This window comes from Scyliorhinus torazame, chromosome 28 (genome assembly GCF_047496885.1).
Source record: "Scyliorhinus torazame isolate Kashiwa2021f chromosome 28, sScyTor2.1, whole genome shotgun sequence".
In the NCBI taxonomy this organism is placed as follows: Eukaryota; Metazoa; Chordata; class Chondrichthyes; order Carcharhiniformes; family Scyliorhinidae; genus Scyliorhinus; species Scyliorhinus torazame.
In genome coordinates, this window is record NC_092734.1 from 31,802,432 (window position 1) to 31,815,594 (window position 13,163).

Here is a 13,163-nt window from a genome sequence, read left to right on the forward strand (position 1 = left end):
GTATAATATGTATAGGTTGTTGTTATAGATAATTATATATTGGACTGTTAAAACATACTTTTGGAGAATATTTATCTGGGACAAGGCAGTTGCCATTTAGTTTTGTTTTTGTTTATATATTATTTATTTCTTGTTTATAAAACTGGCCATTGTTATTTATATTGTTATATTACTGTGTAAAGGATACACAATGTACTGTTATGATTGGCCAAAAATGTTCAATAAAATATATATTTTTAAAAAACTGTGCGCCCCTTGTGGACCTCACGTTTTGTTCAGTGTGTCTATATCTCTTGTAGCACTTTCTGATGTGGTAGCCTATATATCAACTGTAAACTTTTAAGGACATCCAGTCTCTGTTTTTCATCTAACCACCCCTTAGTTTTCCTGTTGTTTTTCACCTGTCTCTTATTTTGCTGATTTCTATTTTCCTCTTTCACAGATTCCTCACTTTTGATTTGCACACAAACTGGTCACCCATATAGATACATAGAACATACAGTGCAGAAGGAGGCCATTCGGCCCATCGAGTCTGCACCGACCCACTTAAGCCCTCAGTTCCACCCTATCCCTGTAACCCAATAACCCCTCCTAACCTTTTTGGACACTAAGGGCAATTTAGCATGGCCAATCCACCTAACCTGCACATCTTTGGAGGAAACCGGAGCACCCGGAGGAAACCCACGCAGACACGGGGAGAACGGGCAGACTCCGCACAGACAGTGACCCAGCGGGGAATCGAACCTGGGACCCTGGCGCTGTGAAGCCACAGTGCTCACCACTTGTGCTACCGTGCTGCCCAAGATATAAGAATCCGTTCTTTCAGCATCAGACTATTTTGTATATACTCAACAACCCATTCTATCGCCATCTTATAACCTCCATCATTCTCTACAATCTTAGTGACCAATTCTTTTTTAAAATAAATTTAGAGCACCCAATTAATTTTTTTCCAATTAAGGGGCAATTTAGCGTGGCCAGTCCAGGCACATCTTTGGGTTGTGGGGGTGAAACCCACACAAACACGGGGAGAATGTGCAAACTCCACACGGACAGTGACCCAGAGCCGGGATCGAACCTGGGACCTCGGCGGCGTGAGGCCACAGTGCTAACCGCTGCGCCCCCGTGCTGCCTTTAGAGACCAATTCTAACAGTTCTTTAGATCTCGTCAGTTTCTGCTTCAGTTCCATTTACAAAATTGTGTCAATATTTGCCCCCTTTTAAAAAAAATAAAACCTTGCTATTCAAATCCAAACAATGCATGTTTTTATGTAACCAAATGAAGTCTCTCGACTTCTAAGGTTTTTATTTTCGATGTTTGGTATCGTATCAGGACAAAACATTGTTTAGTCTCATCTATCTGGATCACCGGTTATGAATTTGGACCTGATGGCAAAAAAATGGTCATTGTTTTTAAACATTTGTTCACAGGATGTGGGAGTCTGTGGCTGGGCCAACATTTATTGCAGCATTTAAGAGTCAACCCCATTGCCATGGATCTGGAGTCCCATGTAGGCCAGACCAGGTAAGGACGACAGATTTCCTTCCCTGAAGGACATTAGTGAACCAGATGGGTTTTTATGACAATCGATTCACGGTCACCTTTTAGAGTTTTAATTCCAGATTTTTCGACTGACTTCAAATTTCACATCTGCCATGGCGGGATTCGAACCCTGATCAGAGCATGACTCTGGGTCTGTGGACCAGCGATAATACTATTACGCCACTGCCTCCCCTCCTTCAATGATTTGTTTATTTAAAGCCACATCAAACATATGCTGACAACACAATATTATTAACAATAAGAATGCAGTGATGGAAAGCAATTTACCAACTGATCTCTGGGCATAGTTTGTAATTAAATTGGTAGCGTGGAAACTGGAGTTCTGTGTTGGATTGCTTGCTCGCTGATAAGACTCAAACTGTTTTGTGGTCTGCACCACTTCCATAGCAGAGTTTAAGAGATGTTGGTTATTACAGTTCTCTAACCAGGAGCGAAATTCTCCTCCCCGCCCCGCCACATTTCTGCCCTGACCGGCCGGTGGGAGTCTCCATAACACCGGCCGGTCAATGGGGTTTCCCATTATGGGGCAGCCCCACGCCGTCGGGAAACCCCCGGGCGCCGGCAAAACGGAGACTCCCGCCGGCGGAGAATGACGCCCCAGATCTTTACATCCTATTTGTAGGAAATAGAGAGCAGCTGTAAAAAGGTGAGGGGAAAAGGTGAGAATGGATCAGTGGCTAACTTAAAAGGTAAACACAGGAGTAGTGAAGGGGTAGTTAAAAATGGGTGGAGCCGATTAGGGACCACAGATATATTAGTGTAGGGGCAGAGGACACGGCTGAGGCATGAAGTGAGTTCTGTCCATTCTTCTGCACACAGCCTCCTTGAAAGATTACCACAGACTGCCTCTTGAGATTGATTGGTCACCTGCACCCCCACCCCCACCCATCTTAGGTTCCTGTTAGAAGCAGAAGTAGCAGGTTCAAGCCAGGATGGGTTCCTATTAAACCTTTTAGCCATGCACCTGTTTTTCGGAGGGTTAAGATGATCCCCTACAATTAAGTGCAGAAATAATTGGGAAATGGAGAAGTATTGCTAATAAATGAAAGTCAACATGGATTTGTTAAAGGCAGGTTGTGGCTAGCTTAACAGAAAGGATGGCTGAAGTGGGGTTGATGTTGCCCATGTGAGGCCTTTGGCAGCATGGATATAAAACTGGCTAAAGAACAGAGTAATAGTGAAAGGTTGCTTTTGATCCTGGAGGGAAGTGGCAGTCCCCAGTGTGGGTGTTAGGATCATTGTCCTTTTTTAAAAATAAATTTAGAGTGTCCAATTAATTGTTTCCAATTAAGGGGCAATTTAGCATGGCCAATCCACCTACCCTGCACATCTTTGAGTTGTGGGGCGAAACCCACGCAAACACAGGGAGTGTGTGCAAACTCCACACGGACAGTGACCCGAGCCGGGATCGAACCTGGGACCTTGGCGCTGTGAGGCAGAAGTGCTAACCACTGTGCCACCGTGCTGCCTGCCCTTTTTGATTATCATAATCATAATCTTTATTAGTATCACAAGTAGGCTTACATTAAGACTGCAATGAAGTTACTGTGAAAATCCCCTCGTCGCCACATTCCGGCGCTTGTTCAGGTACATTGAGGGAGAATTCAGAATGTCCAATTCACCTAATAAACACGTCTTTCGGGACTGGTGGGAGGAAACCGGAGCACCCGGAGGAAACCCACGCAGATACGGGGAGAACATGCAGACTCCGCACAGACAGTGACCCAAGCTGGGAATCAAACCTGGGACCTGGGCGCTGTGAAGCATCAATGACCTGGGTTTGGGTATACAAAGCGTAATTTCAAAATTTGCAGGTGATATGAAACTTGGAAATGCAGTAAACAATGAGGATGATGGTCACAGACTGCATGACATAGACAAGTGTACTGGGCAGACACATGGCAGTTGAAATTTAACACATGCAAGTGTGAGATGATACATTTTGGTGGAAAATAAGAAGAGAAATATGAACTAGATGGAGTGACTAAAGGGATTGCAGGTACAGAGAGATCTGGGTGTCTATGTACACCAGTTTTTGAAGGTGGTGGGAGCAAAGGGGATTGTTAGTTTTGTTAATAGAGGAATAGAGTTCAAAGTTATGTAAACCTTTATAAGACATAGGTTAGGCCTCTGGAGGAGTTTGATATTCAAATCTGGGTCCGCACTTTAGGGAGGATATCAAGACTTGAGAGCAGGTGCAGAAAAGAATGGTAACATAGAGATGTGTAATGTGGAGAGAGAAGCTGAGGTTGTTCCCCTTAGAGCAGAGAGGGCTAAGAGGAGGATGGGTAGAGATGTTCGTTATTGACAGAGTGCATATGGAGAAACAGTTTGCACTGGCAGAAGTCAGAAACGTGGGGCACAGCTTTCAGGTGATGGGCAGAGGAACCAGAGGTGTCTGAGGAAACATTATTTTACACAGACAGTTGTTGTGATCTCAAATGAACTGCATGAAAGGATGGTGGAAGCAGATTCAGTGGTAACATTAGAAGAGAATTAACTAAATAAGCGAAGGGAAAGTTTTTACGGACCCTGAGGAAATGGCACAGGAAGTGAGACGAATTGGGTAGTTTCGCTAAAGAGCGAGAACAGGCATGATTAAGTAAACTTTGGAGCTGTAACATTCTAAAATCCTATGACTCTATGGGCTTGCCATTCACAAGTTCGTCCAGTTGACCAGCTCCACCCACTGTTTAACACTAATTATCTCGCTGACCCGCCTCAGCTTTCATTGTTGTTTTAGAATCATTCTTAAACTTCAATTATCTAAACCGTTTAACCTCACCGTGAGTTTGACAAGGTTCACCAATTTGTAAAAGGTTGTCTTATTTCACTGCAGTGAAAAATAACATGATAGTTAAAAGCATAAAGCAAAATATGTCATTTTGTCCCCATCCCCAATATGAAAATGAAATGAAAATCGCTGATTGTCACAAGTAGGCTTCAAATGAAGTTACTGTGAAAAGCCCCTAGTCGCCACATTCCGGCACCTGTTCGGGGAGGCTGGTACAGGAATTGAACCGTGCTGCTAGCCTGCTTTAAAAGCCAGCGATTTAGCCCAGTGTGCTAAACCAGCCCCTTCATATTCCAATAACAGCATTTTTATCTTTCCCTTTTGCCATGTGAGCACCATGTATCTGCACCCAAACCTCCACCTTTATAGCAGCAGCTTATTATTTTCTGGAAAACATATCTTCGATTCTCTGAAGACTCTACCCTCGCCATAACATCTCACGTCGTTACCCTGGTAAGTTTCTTGAAAGAACAATCAGTTTATTAAAAGTATACACTTACGAAATCATGACATTTACGAATCAACTTTTAAGTTAGGGGAAAGCCAAAATTGAGTTGATGTGTTGGAAATACAGCTGAAACATCCGTCAATGATGTGATGCACACTTCTGCAGTGGGGGGAGGCAATTCAGTCCAGTGCTGTACTGGAACGCACACAACACGTAGGATGCCTCAGAGTCGACAGCATATTCCTAAAACCTGGCAAATGTCTCATCTCTTTCGCTGGCTGTTCCGCCACACACGACCCGTCAGTGTGAGTACCTAATTGTTTCACTGTCTTTTCAGCCGTGGATATCCTGTCCTTTTCGTGCTGTTCTATCTGAATCTCCAGATGTTTCTGGATAGCCAGCCCGAGGACCTCAGGATCTACGGAGGCCCCATAGACTTCCCAAGTCATCCCTTTGTCATCCCATTTCACTTCTCGTACTGGTGACTCCTGAATGAGCTGGCTCTCTTCAAGGTTAACCTCAGGGAACATATGCACCAGGCGACTATCAGTTGGAGACATGGGGCTGGTGCCCACTGATCTACAGTCACCTGCCAATGAGGTCTGTACCGCTGCATCTTTACGGTCCAGCTGACGGTGATATCTAAGGGTTAGGTCTGTTACAGAGGTCATGGTCCATGTGTCTCGTGTTCGCACCCCCACGTTATTATTTGAATTGTTCTGCAGCAAGGAGAGGGGGAACGTTTCCAGCTCCGCGTTTTCCCCATCTGGGGTGTTCTGAGCATTCCTGTCACACATCCCCGTGTGGACAGCTTCGTGTTCTACGTTTCCATGACATTTCAGAAGGTGCCTCGCATCCAACCCGGTTTCGCTCACCGAAGCCACCAACCTCGGGAATGCGAGAATCCCCGAGACCGGCAGTGGATGGCAACAGGCTTCAACGACATTTCCTCTTCCCGATTCGCTGACAGAACTGACTAGCCTCGGAAAGAGATGGATAGCGGGGATTGGCAGGGAATGGCAATAAGCTGGAGTGGTGTCTTGCATCCTCAGACCCGACAGCAAGTGGCTTTGGAGGCCAGTACAAGTCTGATTGCCCATTAAGCTGTTTTGGTGAGTGGTGACTCCTTCCCTATAAGTCACACCACCTGTTGGAACTGTCTCACTCCTTGTCAAACTATTGCCTTGATATTGTCTACTCGATTCCTGGACAACCGGGACACCTGGATGATTGGGAGGACTCTTTGTGAACATGAGGTGCCCCTGATGCATGGAACTACACATATCATTGGTTATGTTATTGTCTTGATGTCCATCAATGGTTGTACTTCCTCTCACATTTTCCTGATACCCAGTGTCTGTTTCGCTCCCGGAAATATTGATCACAATCTTTTGACTACATGCTTGCATCATCATCTCACCGTGAGGAACCTCGCCATAGTCTCTCCCAGGCACAGTAGCTTGATGTGCAGTAGTATTATTATACACAGCACTGCCTCGATCGCAGGTCTCTTTATAACCACAAATGATGTCTGAGCAACTCCTGTGCATCATCTTAGTCTGCAATTTTCCCAAGTTTGAGTCTGCGTATAACATTGCGTCTGTGCCCTTTCTCATGGAGGGAAAGGCGCCCGTGTGGGCGCGAATTTTCGAATCATCCTGAAATACTGGGAATTCAGAGACATTATTGGGATCAGGTATGGTTCCCATGTGGAAGCAGCGACACAGGGGGATCACGGTGAAATTATCCTGTGGTGTGAAACACGATGGATGATAAGGGCATCTCATGTCCATTTCACCCGGGTTCCTTGGAGGGGCGACGCTACTGAGGGTCTTCCTCAGTTCTTGTTTTGTTGTTTGTCTTCCTTCCATGCTGTCCCATCTGGGGAATAGGGTGGCAGAAGAACTTTTTGAAAGTGGAAAACAGTTTGGCTGCAGAGTATTATGACATGCCGTGTTCTGGGTTTCCTGGAAGGAATATTCGGATAGTCTTCGACTGAAGGTAGCCATTCTGAAATGACACTCTGCCGTGATGAGAACCAATATAAAGAAAGAATAGTGAGTCAAGGTTATATTCCTCCACCCCCCACCTCCCCTCCCACCAAAACATCTTCCCCCACCTGTCTTGAAGAAACAGACATGCTGGAGTATATTTCCACGGAATCATCAAAATTTACAGATGGAAGGTGACCCATCGTCTCTGTACTGGCTGACAAGAAGTCATCCAGCCTAATCCCACCCACCAGCTCGTGATCTGTAACCTTGAGATTGGAGCACTTCAGGTACATCATAAAATTTACAGTGCAGAAGGAGGCCATTCAGCCCATCAAGTCTGCACCAGCCCTTGGAAAGGGCATCCCAATTTAGCTCACGCCTCCACCCTGTCCCCATAACCCAGTAACCCCACCTAACCTTTTTTTTGGACACTAAGGGCAATTTAGCATGGCCAATCCAACTAACCTGCACATCTTTGGACAGTGGTAGGAAACCGGAGCACCCGGAGGAAACCCACGCACACACGGGCAGACTCCGCACAGACGTGACTCTAGCTGGGAATCTAACCTGGGACCCTGGAGCTGTGAAGCAACTTTCCTAACCACTGTGCTACCGTGCTGTCCCATATCCAAGTATATTTTGAATGCTTGAGAGTTCCCATCTCTACCACCAGTTTGGACATGGATTCCAGATCCCCATCATTCTTTGGACGGAAAACAAATTCCCCTCTAAACCTCCTACCTCTTCCCCATGTTCCCTAGTTACCAAGAGGAATAGGGCCTTCCGATCCACTCCATCTGGGCCCCCTCACAGTTTTATTAGGTTTCCAATTCTGACTCCTGAGTCATGCTGGAATATCTTCAAGTAATTTGTGGCCTTACTCACCATCTGGATAAGTAGCATTTGCAATCACTCTTCGTTCTTTTTCTTCCCCTTCCTAAACCAGGGCAATGAAACCAAATGTGGCGAGCCCTACCCCCATCTCAGGTCAGATCAACAAACCTAGCACAGACCAGGGACTTAATCCTAGATGCTGAATCCAAATGGTTCCGTTTCACGATGTTTCATTTTGTCATGGAAATCAAGGAGTTAAAGAAGCCATGAACTTAGAGCCATGGAATATTTAAGATGAGGACAACCATCTCGTCCAGGTTTTACATGCAGAAATATCCCACCACAGCCTCCTACTGCTTCTTAAATGGTTCAAAGGTTTTCACTTATATTACACTATCTCGAAACCCATCTATTGCTTGGTCTCTGACCAAAATTTTCCTTTAACTGGTCTGAACATCTTATAATCATGGTCCTGTTCTGGGTTTTTGTTCCTCATATTGTTTACCAACTTAAAACCCCCTGTGACGTCCCCTCTCATTTACTGCTTTCAATATTCAACCTCACTGTCATTCTGAATTCAAATTTGGTGATAATCTCAATAGAGGCACTGTTTGGTGTAGGAATGAACCATCCAGACCATAGCACACCAGGTTCCATCTGCCTGGTAAATGCTGATCTCCCACCGGAACAGCAGTACAGGTGCTACATTGGCTACAGTGCTATTGGGCTAGAGAGGTGCCAGTCAGCTGAAGCAGCCACTCCTGATCACCACCCACTCATCAACGATGGGAAATTTGTAGTTAAGGATTTTGGGTGGTCTCAGAGGAATTAGGCTTAACCGTGATCCCCATCCCTGGTCAAATAGCTTCTGTGACACTTTGATCTGGGTATGAACAGGGCCATGGTGCATGGCGGTAAGGTGGGGCAGAATTTAAGATGGAAAATCCGTAAGCCTGTATTTTAATACGGGAACAGGCTCCAAGAGTAGGTAGGTCCAATTCCCACACTTTGAGAGGTTTTTGTATTGGGAAGGGAGCATGATGGCAATGCAGTTTGATAGGCCAGGTGGAGGTACTCCTGCTCCTCCTGGCCCACAAGCAGCGCTGCAAAAAAAATTACCTTCTCTCCAATGTTGTCCTTGTCTCCCTTCAGCCTGGAGTCACAGAGTACACAGGATACATGGGACACAGGGTACATGGACACAGGATACATGGGATGCAGGATACACAGGACGCACAGGGTACACGGGACCCACAGAGTACACGGGACCCACAGAGTACACGGGACCCACAGAGTACACGGGACCCACAGGGTACACGGGACCCACAGAGTACACGGGACCCACAGAGTACACGGGACCCACAGAGTACTTGCCACACGGCACACTGGACACACTGGGTACGCAGGGTGCTGGCCACACGGGGTACACTGGACACACGGGGTACACCGGACACACGGGGTACACCGGACACACGGGGTACACCGGACACACGGGGTACACCGGACACACGTGGTACCGGACATGGGGTGCCGGACACACGGGGTACCGGTCACATGGGGTACCGGTCACACGGGGTACCGGTCACACGGGGCACCGGACACAGGGGGTACCGGACACATTGGGTACCGATCACACAGGGTACCAGTCACATGGCATACCGGACACGGGGTACCGGACACAGGGGGTACCGGACACACGGGGTACCGATCACACAGGGTACCAGTCACATGGCATACCGGACACACGGGGTACCGGTCACACGGGGTACCGGTCACACGGGGTACCCGACACACGGGGTACCGGTCACACGGGGCACCAGTCACACGGGGTACCAGAGACACGGGGTACACCGGACACACAGGGCACCAGACACACGGGGTTCCGTATATGTGGGGCGTGATTCTCCGAACCCCCACCGGGTCGGAGAATCGCCGGCGGCTGGCGTGAATCCCGCCCCCGCCGTGTCCCGAATTCTCCGCCACCAGAGATTCGGCAGGGGCGGGAATCACGCCGCGCTGGTCGGCGGGAATCGCGCCTGTTGGCGGGCCCACCCCCGGCGATTCTCCGGCCCGTGATGGGCCGAAGTCCCGCCGCTGTCAATCCTCGCCAGCCGGCGTGGATTAGACCTCCTTTTGAACGGCGGGACAAGGCGGCGCAGGCAGTCTCCGGGGTCCTGGGGGGGGGGGGGCGCCGGGCGATCTGGCCCTGGGGGGTGCCCCCATGGTGGCCTGGCCTGCGATCGGGGCCCACTGATCCGCAGGCGGGCCTGTGCCGTGGGGGCACTCTTTTTCTTCCGCCTTCGCCATGGTCTTCACTATGGCGGAGGCGGAAGAGACCCCCTCCCATGTGCATGCGCGGGGATGCCGTGAGCGGCCGCTGACGATCCCGCGCATGCGTTGCCCGGCGAAGTCCTTTCGGCGCCGGCTGGCGTGGCGCCAATGGCCTTTCCCGCCAGCCGGCGGAGCGGAAACCACTCCGGCGCGGGCCTAGCCCCTCAAGGTGAGGGCTTGGCCCCTAAAGGTGCGGAAAATTCCGCACCTTTGGGGCGGCCCGACGCTAGACTGATCCGCGCCGTTTTTGCCGCCGAGTAGCGGACATCGCGCCGTTTGCGGAGAATCCTGCCCCCTAGTGTGACCAATTAGCATTGGTATCTGTAGGGCATCACTTTGTTGCTGTCTGGTGTATGTACCCATGTGTGTCATTGTGCTGGCATGTGTTAGAGTGACGTGTGTTAGAATGGTGTGCGCTAGGGTGATGTGTGTTAGGACGGCATGCATTAGGGTGGTAGGCATTAGGTTGGTGCGTGTTAGAATGGTGTATGTTTCAGTATGGTGGTGTGTGTCAGTGGTGACATACTTTAATCAGGTCTATTCCCAAATGTGTCAGCATGGAAGCCAATGTAATGGTGGAAGAAGGATTGGAACTGGCTGCTGTACCCATTGTGGCATAGAATGGGCATGGGAAGGGCATTCGATGAGGGTGTGAATCAATGTAAGCGAAAGAGGAATTCAGGTCAAGCTAGGCTAGAACCAGTGTGGGGGTTGCCAGAAGGTTACAATAGAACAACCCATGAGGACAGCGAACAGTGTCGGGGAAGGAATAGAGAATACTCAGAGGGAGTGATAAGGTTACAGTGAGGGAGGGAGAGAAGGAGACATGAGTGAAGGGAGAGAAAAATGAATCAAGGGAGGTTTGACAGGGGCTGGAGTCTGAGGGATTGAGGCTCCTATACAACACAGCCTGGCAGATCGAAGGGAGGGGATTTGGGAGGTGGCAGCAGCATTCGGATTCATGAATGGGAGGCAGGGGCTTTTGTTTGGGGAAAAAAAGCAGCCTCTATTCTCTGATCCAATGCAGATCTCCCAGACCTACACACACACACACACACATCTCAAGAGAGAGAGACAGACTTATTCCATCTGTACACAGCCATTTAAAAAGAGGCGTCGTCCAATACCCTGAGATAAGCCAGAGCTATTCCGAGGAGCGGGGGGGGGGGGGGGGGGGATTTGTTTTTTCAGCAAAAATTAGAAAGAGAAAATAAAGCAAACATACCAGCGAGGCGATCCATTTGTAAAGGCAACAGCCCTGCCCACAGCACACACCCCAAACAGGCAACAGCTCAGGTCAAAACAAGCATTAATTATTGTGATTATTGCAGTGTTTACGAAAGCTAAGGGAGAGGAGATCGTAAAAATTACTTCGCCATCCGCCGCTGCCTGCATTAGCCCCACTGACAGCAACAATGACACAATAAATAATAATAAAAAAGGGTCAAGGCATCAACAGTTCCACCAGCCACCTGGTGCATTGCTGGAGAAATCCCTCTGGAGCATTCTCCGCCAGGCAACAAGCAGCACTCACCGTCCGAGGAGCCAGGATTTATCCACAGCTTAAATTAAATGACAGCAGAATAAAGAGAGACTCTCCTCTGTGTGTGTGTCTGCCTCCTGCCCTCTCCAGCGGAGTATTTTAGCAAGGAGAAGTTTGTGCACAAGAGCAGTGGTCCAGGCAGGCTGGAGACACACAGTCTTCCTCCACAGTCTTTGCAGGCGAGAGAAAATCTGCTCCTTCAATCCGATTAAGCTGCAGCTCCCCTGCGTGTCAGCAGCTCTGAGCAACAGGGGGGGGGGGCGGGTGCTGTCTGGCTCCCTTTCATTTCCCTTTCACCCCCCACCCTCCAGTGATTCACTGTCAACTGGTCCCCAATCCCTCCTCTGCCACCGCCACCACCACCCCATGTGTCTATCTTTGGCTCTAATCTGCCCCCACTGCCCTCCAAATCTGCATTTCTCCCAGTGACTAGCCATCAGCCTTTTTTGGTATTTCTTTAATTTGATGGTGGAGAGACGCCTGCCGTGAAATGGCTGCTTTTGGAGACGATGTTGCCCCTTCTAGCACCAGGGAAATACCCCTGCGTGATGCCTGGCCGTAGTTTTTTTTTACCGTCCTGCTAGTTTTAAATCGTACTTCCCCTTTTGGCCAGTCCAAACGTTTTTTCAGCTTTTCCCAGACTAACGTTACCCCCCCCCCCCCCCAGATTGCTGTCAGACCTGCTAAGATTGTCCGGCGTTTTCTGTTTTTTGCTTCAGACTCCAGCATCCGCAGTAATTTGCTTTTATCTTTATATTACTACAGGGATGAGGAGCAAAAGTGGGCAATTCAGCCCCTCGAGCCTGCTCCCCCATTCAATCAGATCATGGCTGATCTCTTCCTGCTCTCAAATCCACCTCCCCCCCACCTGTTGCCCATATCCCTTTAACCCATAAAAAAAAAATCAGAAATATATCTATCTCTTTCTTGAAAACATTTAATGACTCAGATTCCGCCGCACTATGGGGCAGCGAGTTCCACAAATTCACCACCCTCTGCGAGAAGTAGTTCCTCCTCACCTTTATAAAACATTTTTGAGCGCGTGCTTGCCAACTAAAGCAAAGATGAGATGAACCATTTCTACACAGAATTACATAGAACCTAGAATTCAGATATCGGCTATTCCAGAATTATATAGAACCTAGAATTCAGATATCGGCTATTCCAGAATTATATAGAACCTAGAATTCAGATATCGGCTATTCCAGAATTATATAGAACCTAGAATTCAGATATCAGCTATTCCAGAGTTATATAGAACCTAGAATTCAGATATCAGCTATTCCAGAATTATATAGAACCTAGAATTCAGATATCGGCTATTCCAGAGTTATATAGAACCTAGAATTCAGATATCGGCTATTCCAGAATTACGTAGAACCTAGAATTCAGATATCGGCTATTCCAGAGTTATATAGAACCTAGAATTCAGATATCGGCTATTCCAGAGTTATATAGAACCTAGAATTCAGATATCAGCTATTCCAGAGTTATATAGAACCTAGAATTCAGATACAGGCTATTTGGGGTTTAAACTCCACAGGATACACGAGAAACAGAAGCAGGAATAGGCCACCAGGCCTGTCGAGCAAGGTGACTCATTTATTATCAAACACAAATTGACAACAAGCCACATAACGTGATATTAGGACGTG

At 48.0% G+C, this 13,163-nt stretch overlaps 1 protein-coding gene across 2 annotated transcripts; it reads right to left on the bottom strand.

Annotated features, from left to right (window-relative positions):
• Positions 1-4,812: 4,812 nt before the first annotated feature.
• On the bottom strand, positions 4,813-11,751 carry LOC140403662 (uncharacterized). 2 transcript variants are annotated; one of them, XM_072491818.1, is made up of 2 exons: positions 11,500-11,751; positions 4,813-6,829 (listed from the first exon to the last, which is right to left on the bottom strand). In XM_072491818.1, exon 2 carries the CDS (start codon positions 6,813-6,815, stop codon positions 4,986-4,988), a length of 1,830 nt encoding a protein of 609 aa, XP_072347919.1. In that variant the 5' UTR covers positions 6,816-6,829; positions 11,500-11,751; the 3' UTR covers positions 4,813-4,985. The 2 variants fall into 2 exon arrangements, with proteins under 2 accessions (XP_072347919.1, XP_072347918.1); XM_072491817.1 differs by lacking the exon at positions 11,500-11,751 and adding an exon at positions 11,191-11,227.
• Positions 11,752-13,163: the final 1,412 nt, after the last annotated feature.